Source organism: Cupressus sempervirens, chromosome 1 (assembly GCF_028749045.1).
Source record: "Cupressus sempervirens isolate cs-2001-9-10 chromosome 1, ASM2874904v1, whole genome shotgun sequence".
Taxonomy (NCBI): Eukaryota; Viridiplantae; Streptophyta; class Pinopsida; order Cupressales; family Cupressaceae; genus Cupressus; species Cupressus sempervirens.
This window is the reverse complement of record NC_143118.1, coordinates 623402612-623418883: the sequence shown is the minus strand read 5'-3', so window position 1 is coordinate 623418883 and position 16272 is coordinate 623402612. Positions and strand designations below refer to the sequence as shown.

The 16272-nt window shown below is 32.8% G+C and overlaps 1 protein-coding gene and 1 long non-coding RNA gene across 3 annotated transcripts in view; one reads left to right on the top strand and one right to left on the bottom strand.

Annotated features, from left to right (window-relative positions):
- The first annotated feature begins 8768 nt into the window (after window positions 1–8768).
- Window positions 8769–16272, top strand: part of LOC149579468 (uncharacterized) — a 107106-nt gene continuing 99602 nt past the window's right edge. The window contains exons 1-2 of one of the 2 annotated variants that reach the window (XR_016358452.1): window positions 8769–9080; window positions 9275–9383. This is a non-coding gene — a long non-coding RNA (uncharacterized LOC149579468). Of the gene's footprint in view, window positions 9081–9274; window positions 9496–16272 lie in introns of those variants that run through there. The other variant, XR_016358461.1, reaches the window with a different exon arrangement.
- LOC149579469 (putative amino acid permease 7) lies at window positions 10734–12575 on the bottom strand. Its single transcript, XM_089815513.1, has 5 exons — window positions 12538–12575; window positions 12053–12271; window positions 11786–11933; window positions 11297–11515; window positions 10734–11132 (listed from the first exon to the last, which is right to left on the bottom strand). Exons 1-5 carry the CDS (start codon window positions 12573–12575, stop codon window positions 10734–10736), a joined length of 1023 nt encoding a protein of 340 aa, XP_089671639.1.

Genomic DNA, 16272 nt, shown 5'->3' with positions numbered 1-16272 from the left:
AAATAAATTTGGTTTTAAACCAAATTTCATTATTCCAAAATTATTAATGAGATGAATTTATATTTGCAAGGGAAACGTTTAATCAAAAAAAAAAGTTTTTTTGTTTTTGTTTCTTAGATATATATATATATATATATATATATATATATATATATATATATATTTGAATGGGGAGGTGGGCAGTCACATCACACCCCCCTCCCATAGGCACTGTCTACGACAGTGGACTGCTAGTAGCCTTAAAGGCTATGCGACAAACCATTGTCATGGTTGGGTCGTGGCCTTCCCTATGAAAGGGACGACGTCTGTACCATACAGCGCCAAATTTAATATGTTTTAAAAAAAAATCGCAGGCACAAAATACGATAAGGAATTTTATTAAAGGTTGTTTTTAATTTATTAAAATTTTAATTTTAATTCAAGTTTTTAATATATTTACTATGATCTATTTAAAATAGTATTTTGTTAATAAGGTTTTTAAAAGTTTTTTTTTTTTTAATTTATAAAGTTAGTGAAAGACATTTAATATAGTTATTGAGTTATTTAAAATATATTTTTAAATATTAATTAAATATGGTAAAATGACCATTAGTTTTTTTAAAATAAAATCTAATTTATTTGATGGGAGTATTAATTAGCAAGATAGGGAAACTTTTAAGAGGATTAATTAGACTTTAGTAGAGCTATGATGTTAGCAAACCTGGAATAAATATAATATATATCCTTTAGTAAATTTAGAAAAAATAATTTTCAACTGTGGGGTAAACCCTTATTTTACTTAAACAAATACTTGAGTTAATTATAAGATAATGGAGGATCTATCTTACTTGATTACAACTCTAAAACAAAAACTAAAACCTCATATTTGACTTAACCATGAGATCGTATAAGCAAACCAAAACATGTATATGTATCTTGTTTTTTTTATGCTATTTATGTTGGGGTTTTTAGGGTTGACTAGATTGTTGACTAGTTATAAGATGTCTACCAGAGGCTAGGGGGTTTTGTGAGTGTAGTATCATGTTGACTCGATCTCAATCATTATTGCTCAACCATGTATGTGATGGTATGCTTATGATGAGTATGTTTTTATTGTTGGTTACTGTGTTTTAGTATCTTTGTGAGATAGCGGGATATATGCTATGAGATACCCGATTAACCATTTTGAGTCATTGATCAGTATTGTTGGATTACTTTCCGGTTGCTCGTTGAGAACTGATGGATATTGTGATTTATCTTATTGTTTTCCAGTTGCTCGTAGAGAACTGATGTGATTACTATGATTATCTTTATGATGCTTCCCAGTCACTTGTATAGGACTGAGGTGAATTTACTATGATTCTGTGATTTGTGATTTCATGAGCTTAGGGTAGGTTATCTATATGCAGTGTCAGGAAGTGGCTTGTAATGGGGGCCGGTGACCCTAAGTGGTCCTGAGGGTAACCCATTGTAAGTTGTTTAATAAGTGATAACTTTTGTAGTGCCTACCCCTGGTTCACATTTTGTTATCGTTGCTGAACTCTTTTAGAACTAGTTTTATGTTGTTGGTTAGCAACATTCTTTTGAAATTATCAGATATTGTGCTATGGATTCAGTTTATTATGTGATGAGATTACTTAGACTCTACATTTCATTTATGTATGATGATTATTTTTAGTGTTCACAATTATTGATGATGATTATTATATTGCTTTCAATTATTAATGATGATTAGTAAGATGATTTATTATCATATGTGCTTTCTTATGGATACTTACCCCATACTTGCATGTGTATGGTGTGCGTGTTTTCCTTGCGTGTTTGCTTTTGTATGGCGTGTCTGATGTGGTTAAGGAAGGGAGTCATAGTCACCTGCTATTCGGGATCTACACGATGCACCACTTCCTACCACTGTCTGTTTAGTTTAGTATATATTGTGTTTGTACATGCATAATTTTTATGCAGGTTGTAGGTACCGAGTATCGACTTTTTTGAATTGCCAAGATGAGCGTACCCTATCACATTATCTCAATGATAAGAGAGGGGAGATAAATTCTCAAGTCCAAATCCCAACCCTTTAAGCCATTTGTCCTAATTGGAAAATTAAGACAAGTATCTGAATTGAATACCCACCGAATATATGTCGGATGACATATTTTATGATTTTTAACCCTTTAGATTTATTATGTATGATTTGTTCTATGATGGATTTTCATATTTTATCTTGGAGGTCTATGGTGAATTTTTCATTAATTAAGTCTTAATAAATAGATTTAATTAATAAATTATTTATTTGAAAAAATTAATAAAATATTATGATCTTTGACATTTTGATTGTAATTAATTAAATGTGAATTATTGGGGAAAAGGAATTAAATAAAAGAAAATTAGAAATTAAAATTAATAATAAATAAAATAATAATAATAAAAGTTATAAAATTTAAATAGAGATTATTTAAAAAGTAAATTGGAGTTATAAGCTTGCATGGGAATTAACATGTGTCAACAACACGGGGGTTAGTGCATTAATTAAGCACAAAGTGTCTACAATTCTATGACTCATCAAAAAAAGAATTGGAAAAGACCCATGCTTAGTTGGTGACACCTTTCAGCGGTTTCAAAAAGCATTCCAAAGGTTTCTTGAGAGCTCTTGATATTCAAGCATTCATAGAAGCTTAAATGAAAAGCTTAATGGAAGCTACAAGCTTAATGGAAGTCTCGAGCTACAAGCTAAAAAAAAAGAAGCTTCAAAGCTTGCATGCATGGGAGAAGATTCATATGCTCATATATTTTCTACTTGCTTCTATGCTCCTTCTAGCACTTCTAATCACTTGGAGGATTTGATCGGCTTGGATTATTGGAAGAATTGTGAATGATGGAGAAGGAAGAGATTTTCTATGGACTTCTTAGGCATGGCAAATTAGCATCAGTGTCCAAGTGCACTCGTGATATTCTCATATTCTCTTTACACTATTTCTCTTCTTGTCTTCATCATATCTGTTTTATGTGTCTGAATACTCTCTGTATTTAAAATTGAAATCTAGATATTTTATTTGGATGAGAAGAAAACAATAGAAAAATCTTAGATCCAATTAAGGAGAAATAATTAGATTTTAATCGGGTTTGTGTTCGAATTTATATTAAATTAGAAACACAAGATTTGGAATTAAAATAGAAATTTTATGGTAAAAATTCGAATGATTAGATGTAATCTTTCTATCAATTATATTTTTAGATGCATATGAACAAACCCTTTTTTGGGTAAATTTAGAGAACAATTACATTTTAGGAGGAAATTCTTAATTCATCACAGATTGTCCTGTCGCTGCCCCTTGGATAGACCCGAACTCAGTCATTCATAACTTTTTATCGGGATCGAATTTATTCGATCGCTCTGGTCAGAATTGGCGCAACTTGGCTCTCTCCAACATATTTAAATTTCAGCCCGATCCAACAGTTCATTAGAGAGATATGGCCGTCGTACTGAGACTGTTTTATTCAAAGACAAATATTTTTCCATTTTCCATAACCAAGAGTTCTTTATGCTTAAACTTCACAAAATAATATATATCAAAGCATGGAATGAATTAAGATAGTATTGAAATATTCCCTTATTAGAATCTTATTAATATGCATTAGTTTTATATGGTTTATTATCTAATCTAATTAAATCAAATTTAATTAAGATTAATTAATAGTGGAAGAAGTGTAATTAATTACTAGTCAATCTAAGTAAATGGATGAGAGAAAATTAAAAGAAAAGAGATACTAATGATTTAGTTGTTATTCATTGATTGGTTTGAATATCAATCATTATAATTGAATATTGAAATTATTAGTGAGTTATTATTTATTAATAATTGTTAAGTTTAACAAATTATTAATGAAAAATAGTATATATAAGTTTATATAATTATTAATTGATTCAATTAAGTTCAATCTAATTGAGATTAGTTAATAATTGAAGTATAGTATTAAGAATTTAGTTGAGATCAAATACAATGGAAATGAATTCATGTTATCATGAATGAAATTGTGATTAATGAAGTTGGTGATCATTATACTTAGAATCATCAAAGATTATTTTGGACAAATGATTACCTATTGATTATTGATAAATCTTATCCGGGGAACGATTCTTAAAGAAGTTATATTTAATTTACTAGTGACATCATTGTTAGCAAAAATAATAAAGAATTTGTTATCGTAGATTTATTTTAACTTGTTATTAGTTATTAAACTATTACTAATCCTAATGTTAATGAAATGGAATATAGTTGATTGATAATTAGTTGAATCAAATTAGGTTTAACTAAATGATTATCAATAATACGGGTTTGTCAAAGAAAAGTTAGTTTTCATTGATAGAATGGCGAAGGTGGTCATTATAGATTTATTAATAAGATTTCCAACATAGCTTGTTATTAACAAGTTATTGAACTATTAATATGAATATTTGGATTGTAGATGATTTTTTACGTACAAACTATTGTTATTTATTAGTCAACTAGATTTGTAATTATTAATTGAATTAATTAGAGTTAATTAGATTTAATTAATAATCAAGTTATGTAATAGAGTTTTAATTGATATGCTAATATCGATTCTTCTAGCAAAGTTGTGAAGTATTTACATCAAAGTTGATAAGTCGTACTCTCATGACTTGAATAACGACCTTAGATGTTTTAATGGTGAGATGTAGTAATACTGAATTGAAAACTATTAAATGACAAAAGTCATGGAATCATGTACCTATGTTAATTGGTAAATTAAATTGATCATTTTAATTAAGTTATAATCTTCTTAATCGAAGATTGATAATTGGTTCTTTTATGAATGAATAATGATCCTTTTATTATATTGAAATGTAGAAGTAACATTAAGAAAAGGTTAATCAATTAGAATATGGATCATGGTTAAATATAAAAGACAATTTAATTAAGGTCAATGATGATCAGTTTAGTGAATATTTATCCTTAAGTTATTCTTAGAATGTAATTCTTAATAATGGAAGGGTAATGCTATCGGGGAACAATTGAGTTGACTTGTAGGTCAAATGATGAAACTTAAAACACTTGAAGTATACTTGCAAACAGAAAACTGAAAACCCTTACACATTATTCAACTATGTGAATTTAGTAAACCAAAACATGTGTTTGCATCGTGTATTCTATATGCTTCTTGTTTTGGGTTGACTAGTGTTGATCAGTTCTAGGTTGTTACCAGAGGCTCGAGGGTTATGAGATGTGATGGCATGTTGATCTTATTTGGTCTTGATCTTTATAAGCCCAACCATGGTTATGTGATCGTATGCTCTATGAAATGTTTGTATTTGTTCTTCAACCTTCATGTGTGAACCTGAGATGTATATATATCTGAGACACTTGAGCTAATCATTTTTGAGTTATCGATCAGTTATCCTTGGATTATTTTCTAGTCGCTATGATAGGACTGAAATATGAATTTATTTCTTGATGATGTCATGTTGTGACATGTAGTGATAACATTTACACACTAAATGAGGATTAAATGAACCTAAAAAGATAATTTTTTTGATGTTCTCGCCCATGCCTTGAGTGCTTGTACAGGCTAGGATGGGAGTAGTGAGAACGCATGGTTGCGACCATGCATTCTGTAGTATGCCTTGTCAGTATGAGAGGATACTAGTGGCCGCATGAGATCAGTATGGACCCGTGGAGTTTAGCTAACTGTCAGGGTAACTTGTACGTGATAATTGCGATGACACTTTCCCACTTGCAGAGTAGGTTTCCTACATGTCATTGTGTGCCTCTGGGAATTAGATGTCGATTTTTTGTGTGTTGGAACCTTTGAGTTAGTATACTTTTAGGATTCCTAAACTTGTAGAGATTTGTGCTTCGTGAATTGATATTCTGTTTGAGATTTGAGATTATCTTCTCAGCACGGTGGGAGTGGACCACTTAGGTTTCACGCAATCGGGTGGTAGTGTATTTTCACTCTTATCATTTGAGATCCGTCCGAGACACCGTAGCTAGAGTATCCTTGGTTGGTATTTATTCTTCATTATGTTCTTGGAGCATTATGATAGATAATATACCTTATGATGGATGTATTTACTGGTATGTTTCTTATATTGATGATTTGCTTTACTTTGCATGTTAGTAGGATGTTTTAGGAGTGACATTCCTACTATGTTAATACCGATGATCTCTTCGGTGCTTTGGAATGTTACGCACGGAGGGATGGCTAGGATCCACTATGGTCTAAGGATGCTATTTACAGTTGGGAGGAACTGTGCACTTATTTATGTTTGTGATATATGGTTATCTTTTATGATGGATGTTTATATCTTTTGTGATGATGTATCATGTATGATGTGTGGTTTCATTTATGTTATTGCATCATGGATTAATATTAGATGATGATGATGTACTTTATTTACTTGGATGTTTATTCTTTTAAACTTTTCATACCTTGTGATATGTACAGTGGATGATTGAGCTAAACTAAAATATAATTACAAAAGGACACTTGTATATTGTTTAAGTACATTGGATGTATCATTGTTATTTCATAAGGATGGTATGTTAGATGAATAGTTAATTTAGATGTGATACAACGTTAAGGGATCTTTAAAGAATGTAGCCTGTTATGTATATATGTTATGTTTATTTTTATTTGAATTGTTGCTATTGCTTTCACAAATGTTATGAATGGTTTTATCTTTCATGTTTTAAAAAAAAAAAAAAAAAATTGTTTGGCAAACTTAGTAAAATTCTTTGGATCCCTTGGCGAGGCATTACAACTTTGCACTTAATACTAACTTAAATGAACCTGATAAGAGACAATTGTATGTTCTCACCCATGCCTTGACTGCTAATATAGACGAGGATGGGAGTAGAGAGAACACTTGGTTATGACCTTGCATTCTGTAGTATGCCTTGTCAGTGCGAGAGGATACTAGTGGCCGCAGGATCACTAGGGACTCGAGAGTCCTAAGGGACTGCTTGGGTAACTCCAAACGTGATTTGTGTGATGACACTTCCCCACTTACATAGTAGATACATATTTGTCTTGTGTGCCTCTGGGTCTAGATGTCGATCTATGTGTTGGAACCTTTGAGTTAGTTTACTTTTAGGATTTCCTAGACTTAGAGAGTTTTTGTGTTATGTGATTTGATATCCTGTTTGGGACTTGAGACTATCTCCTCAGCGCGGTGGGAGTGGACCATTTAGGTTCCATGCCGTCGGGTGGTAGTGCTTTTTACTCTCACCATTGAGATCCATCCCTGGTCACTATGACTGGAGCATTCTTGTTGGCATTTACCTTCATTCTGTTTATGGATCATTATGATAGATGGTTATATTTTATGATGGATGTTATATCTTTTGATGCATGGATGTATTATGTATGGTGGATGATTTCATTTATTTTATTGCACGTGTATCATGGATCCGAAGAGGATGATGTATATCTATTTTTACATATGTATTTTCTTTTAAGCCTTTCATACCCTGTGACATGTACAGTGGATGAATGAGCATACCAAATTAATTTGCCAAGAGACATTCAGAAACAATGTATATTAAATGGACATTGGACATTTCATTATTCTTTCATATGGATGTAGTATTTGGTGGACTTAGTTTTGGATTAGATTTAAATGTGATTCAACGTCATGGGATCTTTAAGAAATGTAACATGTTATGTATGTTATTGCTTCTGCTATTATGTGTTTGATGTGAATGGTGTATCTTTCATGTTTCAAAAAAAAAATGCTATCAAACTTTGTCAAACTTTAGGTTATTTCGTTTGGATCCCTTGGCGGGGCGTTACACATATCACATCTACAATCATTGCTATCACCTTCTCTATGTTTCCTTTGTGTTTTCTCATTGTGCATAACATATCATATTATTTCTTAGGACGATATTGAATGATATTTATGTTATATTGCAAGTGAAAGGATGACCTCCATCATCTTGACTGGATTTATGTTTAGTTCAACATACAATAATTAGATAGTATCTATGTCATATATGATGTTTGTGCACATCTTGAATACTCATGATGATATACGTTTGATGTGTTGAATTAAAAATAAATTATTGATGATGTTAACTGCCTTTCTACAACTAAATTGAATCAAAATGGTATTGATAAGAAAACCTATGTTTTTTCTCAAATTGGTGATCTAAATGAAATCAAATCGTAAGTGATGTAGAATGCAATATTGTATAGAAAGTTTTGATAATTGCCCATTTAACATATAAATTGATATTAATTAAAAATATATTTATTGCGTCAATTATACAATTATATTATTTGATTTAATTTGTCAACTCAATTATACTTTTGTTGAAATTTAGACTTAATTTTTCCGTTAAATTCAAAATTTATGAATAATTTAGATTTTACAATCTTAACCAATAAAAATATATATTAAATCTTCCACCCTTTCTTTCTCAAAATTTTTCCTAAATTCTTCTATTTCTAAATTATCTTACAATAAATTAATTTGATCATTTTGTATAAAATATTTAAATTGATTTCAACCTATTTTTTAAAAAAGTTTTAATATTTGAATAGATGAAAGAATAATTTAAAAATATAAATTTTAAGTTATTATTATTATTATTTTATATTTAGTGATCAAAAAAGCAATCCATATTAGTCTATTAAAAAAAGGCATTCCTATTTTCTCAAAAAAAAAAATCAGAAAAAAATATTGTACCGTTGAATTTAAAATCATGTTACCGTTGGAGACGCTCCATTTTTCAACAGTTTTACATGGGCATTGATGATTTTTAATTGTCAATTGTAATTTGTTTCTGAAGCTCTGTGGATAACAATTTCGATGTAACTTGTTGGAGATCGAAAATATGAGATTGCACGCTGGAAATCTCATGGCTGTGTTGATTGTTGGAGGACCATAACTGTAGGTGATTGATTTGGGCAGCGGCAATGGATCTGGCAGATTTGCTGAAAGTTTTAATGTTTTGATTGATTGGAGTTATGGCGAGAATGGTTAATTTCTGGAGAAGTTGCTGGTCATGGGTGGTGGTACTATTTCTCTCTACATTCCTGAGCTTCAAAAATGAGGTTTAATGGTGGATCCAGAGGTTGGGCATTTTCTGTACATTTCGATTACATTTGCTAAAAGTTTAACAATATGATTGATTGTTAATGCATGTTGAATGTGTACCATTTTAACGTGTAGTGGTAGAATTGATGTATTTTAATGGGTTGAGTAATGGAGAAGCTGTGAACAAGTGCTCTGTTTCATTCTGAATGGGTTTCAAATGTATGTTTCCAGAGGAGTGATCAAATACTACGGAAAAGGAAGAATGAAAATTGCTTTTACAGGGAAATTGGGTGAGTGGAGCAAGGAGAAGGAGGACTGAGAGATTCAATCATAGTGGCGGGTATGTATCTAATACTTATAGTAATGATTTAGTTCTGCATCTACTGTTAAATTCAAATGTACTCGATTAGAAATATGGGTTTATAAAATAAATTCGCTGCATTATGCCTTTATTCTTGAAATCGATACTTTATTTGACTCTTGAACTCCCTTTTAAGATTCTTGATATGACTTGTTAATAGCGTCATTCGAACATATTGAGTATGAATTCAGGTTAAAATCTTTAGTAAATTTGGTACGCTTGCTTGATTATTATGAAAACCGAGTTACAAATCTATGCATGTCAATAAGCAATGAAGGAGAACAGTGCTCTGAATAGGTTGCAATGACATAGGACGTGAAAAGTAGATTCATGAACCAACAAGATTCATTTATTTTTCTATGATTGCATGGACCAATTGCTGCACACTGTACAAGATATCCTCATTGCAATCCAAGCAACGACAAATACATCTGCAATCAATTACCACCCTGGTCCTCGGAAAATCATCTTGATCTCCACATTAATCCTCTTTTGGTCAATCCCCTTTTGAGAAAATGCTTAAGTGGACACTACTATTGAAATTCTGATAAGTGAAAATGGGGTAGCAAGCTAAGATGTCTTAATCGTGGAGGAAGCTCCGTGGTGAAGTATAGTTGAGTTGGGATGGGTGATCTTTTGAAAAGGTCTAATGTTTCTTTTATGGAAGCATCACCTAGATGTAGCGAGTGCTAAGTGTTCCATTTATTCTCATGAGACATGAACTCTTGTAAACCACTATTCATTATACATAGATCAATTACTTTGACCGTCAAATTAAACAGTTGAATTCTGATAACAATATTACAATTTGACTTGTATAAAATAGCTCCTATTCATCAGATGAAAATATCACTAAAGCAAAGAGATTGGATAGATGGTTCTAGATTTTAGAGACAGTTTTTCATTGGAGTGAAGTTTAGCATGCACCACCTGAAAAAACTGAAGTTGTGCTGGAGAATGAATTGAAAAAAGTACAAGAATAAGGCTGTCCACATGTAGAAAAACTTTACAAGGGTTATGAATAGCATGAACCCTTTGTATATGTTACAAGAGAGAGATGTTTTATAACACAAAACTTCAGGAAATTACTGAAGAAAAAAAAGTTTACCCGGGCGGTTGTTTATTATGCCTTATCAAAGTCACACATGCATGGATATTTCTGCATTTTCCGTGTAACCGGAGTTGCATCTGTTTGAGTTTTAAGAGAACTGACCAGATTCAATTCATTGTTAATATAATACATATTTTTTATAGTTAGAATAAATCATCTTGGAAGGAGTGTGTTATATACACGAATCTGCATTCATAATGGTGGCTGCAAACTGTCTGTCAACCTTTCACAAGGCCTTCCATGGATCCAACAGCACATGCCAGTGAGATGAGAAGACAAACAATGCTGAAAGCTTGCAAAAGAAGCCAGTCCAGTGACCACTGCTGGACTTTGTTGTGTACAATGTACATCCCTATTGGAAAGTACACCGCCAGTGGCCAAAAATTGATAGCACCCAAAAGTCCAAGAACCTGATTGAAGAATGGAAATAAAATGGCAATAACAGTAGTTGTGACCACAAATGCTGTTCTCCACAACAACCTGAGCAATTTTGCATTATACAACCCAAGCAGGGGAATGGGTATGTCCCATTCATAATGGAGGATTGCATTATTTGGCCACTTGTTCAAAAACCAATCTTCAGGGTGAAATGTTTTGATTAATAAAATGGGATAAGGCTCAAACCCATAAAATAAATAAAGAAATAACAAGATAAAAAAAGTAACATCATGTCTAAATGACAGGGGAGTATGTCAACTGATACTTTTTTTTGTTATGGATGGAACTGTGACAATTATAAGATTTGGTAACTGCGAGTTGACAAAGGAGGAAAAGTGCTTACTTGATATGCACCCATCAGATGAACCACAATACATACAATAGCAAAGTCAACAAGCCAATAAGGCTCATAGAAACCAAAACCTGTCAAGAGGTTTCCAGGCGTATCCTCCCCAAAGGCTGCATACCCAAAGAAACTACAGAGCCTGTAGAATAAAGTAGCTGCAGTTAGGGATGCTTTCTTCATAGTTTTGTTTTCTGGAGGTTTTGATTTCAAAGTGTCCTGCACAAGAAGTGTATTCATCCTCATTTACTTGGGTCAATTGAATTTCAATTAGAGCTATTAGATTTCCACAATCCATCATTCTGGGTTCAATTGTGTAAGAATTTTTATCATCAACATTTCTCTTGCATCTTGCTTGCATTCTTATGATGGATTACAGAATGTGTGATCTGAAACATTGATGATAAAAATTCTTACACAATTGAACTCAAAAAAGAAGCTAATAAATTTTAAATTTATCATATACATGAATACAACTTTTGTTAATACCTCAATTTCTATGACAAGCACAGAGTATGGATATGAAAATGCAATATCACCAATGGCTTGGAGGACTAGCCAAAATTTTCGTGATGTGGATGTTGTAGGACTTGTGCTAATTCCACCAATAATCCCCTTAAACTTTCCGGTTTCTACAGTTTAAAACAAAAGAGAGAAATCTTATTAGTTCAATGCGATTTTTTATTCGCATGGGGAAGCTCAAGGGTTACAGAGCATGACAAACATTTTGAACAATCCGATCCAAGCATATGGGATGTAACAACATAAGGACACCCAAGCGAAAAAATGTTATAAATATGAAAGAGAATAGATACAAGAGTACCAACTTCAGATAAACCCCAAACATTATGGAAGTTTGGATTTTGAGACAAGATGATTTGGGTCAATCCAAAAAGGATCATGATGGTGCTCTCTGAGAAGTGGCAGTGATAGGCATGTCCATTTTTGCGATAGTAATCTGATTGCTTGATTGTTCTGCAATATTACAATCCATCGATCCCAGGTCAGGTGTAGAGAGTGTTGGGTGTATATGTGAAGTGCAATAGTCTTTCTTTTATTATGCACATTTTATTATTATTTCTTTCTAATTGTTCGTCTTTTCATTTCCTTTGAGACTCTATAAATATGTATTGGAGGTTTATTATTTAGCATTGTATTCAAAGAGTTGAAGTTACAGCTGTGATGTAAAGTTCAGACATTTACATTAATAGAGATCTTCCTTGTAGTGTGGAGGTAGCCACAATTTGTGGTGAACCACGATAAAACCGTGTGCTTGCATTTTTTGTTTCTCTTTTCTGTTCTGTTCTTTCCAATGTGCACTTTCAGCGAACTTCACAATTGGTATCAAAGCTTGGTGTAGTAGCTAGAATCGGTTTCAGTATTTGAAAATCCAGAGTCATGGAAGATTTGCGAGTGCAGAAATTCTCAAGACAGAATTTCAGTTTCTGGAAAGTTTAGATGTGTTCGTTGCTAGTCAAGCAAGACTTGGCGGTAGCAATTGATGGAAAAGCAAAGAAACCGGCTGCAATGAAGGATGAAGATTGGGTTAAAATTGATGATAAAGCAAAGGCAACAATATTTCTTTCTTTATTACAGAATGTTTTATTCAATGTTCATAATGAATCTTCGACCAAGGAAGTTTGGGACAAACTTCAAAGTATGTATGAAACGGCCTTGGCTGCAAATAAAATATTTATTATGAAGAAGCTCAACAAGCTGAAAATGAAGGATGGGACTGCGATGTCAAATCACATAAATGATTTGAACACATTATTATGTCAAGCAACCTCAGTTGGCATGACACAAGATGATGAATCTAAAGCTATCATCTTGTTGTGTTCATTATCTAACAGCTGCGATCCCATTGTTACAGCAGTTAGTACCTCTAACTCCTAAAAGAGCAAGTTGGTCTATGATGAAGTAATGGCAACTCTACTTAGTGAGGATATGCAGAGAAGCAACAAGGAATCCTCATCTAGTGAAGCCTTGACAGTAGTCAACATCGAAAATAGAGGAAAGAACAATCATCATAGAAGATCAAAATCAGCTAAGTGCTCAAAGTCAAGGGAAAGGAAAGGAGGAGATTGCTAGTTTTGTGGCAAAAGTGGTCACGTGAAAGAGATTGTAAAGGTTATAAGAAAGCACATGAATGAGTGCAGGAAAGTCAAGCCAACACCATCTATGAAAAAGAGGATAGTGTGCTGATTTTATCTACAACCGAGACTACTTTAGCCTCATGGTTTTTGGATTTCGGTGCATCATTTCACGCCACTTCATGTACGGAATACTTCTTAAATTATCAAGAAGATAAGTTCGGTGAAGTATACTTGGGTGATAATAAGGCATGTGAAATAGTAGGAAAATGAGATATTTTATTATCTTTGAAAGGAGGCATTAAATGGCTATTAAAAAATGTGTCATGTTCCAAAATTAAAGAGAAATTTGATTTTCGTAAGTCAACTATTTGCACAAGGTTTTGTCATTTCTCTAACTGATTCATGGAAAGTCACAAAAGGATCCATATTAGTTGCAAAAGGAGACAAGATTGGGAGCTTGTATATTGTAAAAAAATATTGGTGAAGTGGGGGCTGCCATGTTAGTTGAAGATAACAATTCAGAATTATGGCATCAAAGGTTCAGTCACATGAACAAAAAGGGCCTTGTTGTTATGCATAAAAGGGAGCAATTACCAAGGCTGAAATTAGTTGACTTACAATTTTGTGAACATTGTCTCTATGGAAAATAGAAGTGGGTGAACTTCTTGAGGACTGAACATGAAAATAAAGGTACTCCTTTGGCTCTTGTTTATTCAGGTGTGTTCGGACCCACCGAGGAAAGCTCTATTGGAAGAGCAAACTTCTTTGTCACCTTCCTTGATGATTGTACAAGAAAGGTATGGATTTACATATTGCATAAGAAATCTGATGTTTTTAGCAAGTTTAAAATCTTTAAGGCTTTAGTTGAGAATCAGATTGGCCACAAAATAAAGTGCTTGCAAATGAACAATGGTGGAGAGTTTTGCTCAATTGGAGTTTGATTCATTTTGTGCGACAATGGCATGTGCAGAATTAAGATTGTTCCATTCACCCCACAAGAAAATGGAGCTTTGGAGAGGATGAATAGAACAATCCTTGAGAAATCTCTTTGTATGCGCTTTCTAATGTCGATTTAGGCAAGGAGTTTTGGTCAGAAGTATGTAATCTAGTGGTATATTTAATCAACCGAAGTCCCTCTTCTTGGTTGGACTTTGGCATACTAGAGGAAGAGTGGTTGGAAAAGAAAATCTCATATTCTCACATTTGGGTGTTTGGATGCGAAGCTTATGTACATGTTCCAAAGGAGAAAAGACAAAAGCTTCATCCAAAATCACAAAAAGACATTTTTGTGGGCTATGGTGAAGACCAGTTCAGTTTCAGAATATGGGATCTAGTTGGGAAGAAAATCATCAGAAGTAGAGATGTCATCTTCAATGAGAAGGTATTTCCAACATTACACAAGGAAGAAAATATGGTATGTGAATATGTCCCTTTCTCCATTTTTGATAATGATAATGCTGGTAGAAATCAAAATCTTGTTTCTCCAAATGAATTATCTCCTACCTCACTGTTAGCCCCTACCCCTCTTTCCTCTGTGTCTACTAGTATGTGGAATCAACATGATGAACAAAATTCAGATTATCAAAGTCAGAGTGATAACACCTCTTTCTCAAACCTAAATCAGAATAGAGAACATAAATCTCTATTTGAGTACAGAGACATTGGAAAACATATTGATCAAGTTACTCTCCCTACCGATGCTCCTAGTCATAAGCATGATAAAATAGAGCACATGTCACTCATGGGTGAGGTGGACTCCACACAGGAGCCTCACCCATGGTCTTCCCTACACCACACTAAGCATGGGGTTCAAACTGTCACAAACCATGATAGGCTGAGCTCTTGGCGTTAGGTGACTATAGAAAGCCTCGAGCATGATTCTATCTTTCAACATGTTGCACACAATATTGAAGTGTCTCCAGCTAAAACCATAGTGGATCAAGAGCATGGTTTTACCACTCTAGCCTACAGTCAGCAACTCACTCATGAACTTGGGCTGACAGCAGTAGAGAAACCATCCCGTAAGGAGTCCACCTGCCACTCATGACACTTTGAGGTGACTCGTCAGACAAGCCATGTAGGAAACGTGTAGACCGCTGCCAATCAACATTCCTGAGATGTTTTTAAACTACACCGAGCTACAGATGGAGACACACGGTATCACCATGGAAATGGACAACAATGGCTACCCAGGGAGTAATTTTGACTCCCTAGATGCCTCCATCCCACCGCCCCCCATACCATACCCCCATCATGCCATCCATCAGTGATCCAACAACTATTGGTGCGGTTCGGTTGCTGATGATGACCCAGTTAGCCTCAGTCCTTCGATTCCTCTTTCCGTGCCATTCTTTTTTTCCCACCTGCACTTATAGTTTGATTTTGTAATTCTTCCCTTCATGCCATTAGATGTTGGAGGGCACAAATATTTTAAATATTTTAGCTTTTTAAATATTTGCATGCCATAATTGTTGTTGTTTTTGTTTCTTTTATTTCTTTTAGCAAAGTGGTATTTGTATTCAATCTTTTAGCTTTTTAAATATTCGTATTACATAATTATTTTTAAGAAATCATTTAAATTAAAAAGATTTTAATCTAATAAATAAAGATCAATATTTGAATAACTATATACGATCAATAAATATATAATTATTCAAATATATATATATATATATATATATATATATATATATATATATATATATATATATATATATATATATATATAATTTAAAAATATAAATATTATTACTTTATTTAATGAATGTTCAAAAATAGTCTTACAAAATTTAAAATTGATTAATAAATTGCTTATGTAATTTTAGTTATGAATGTAACAGAAAGATTTAAAATATATATATATAATGCCTTTTAGAAAAG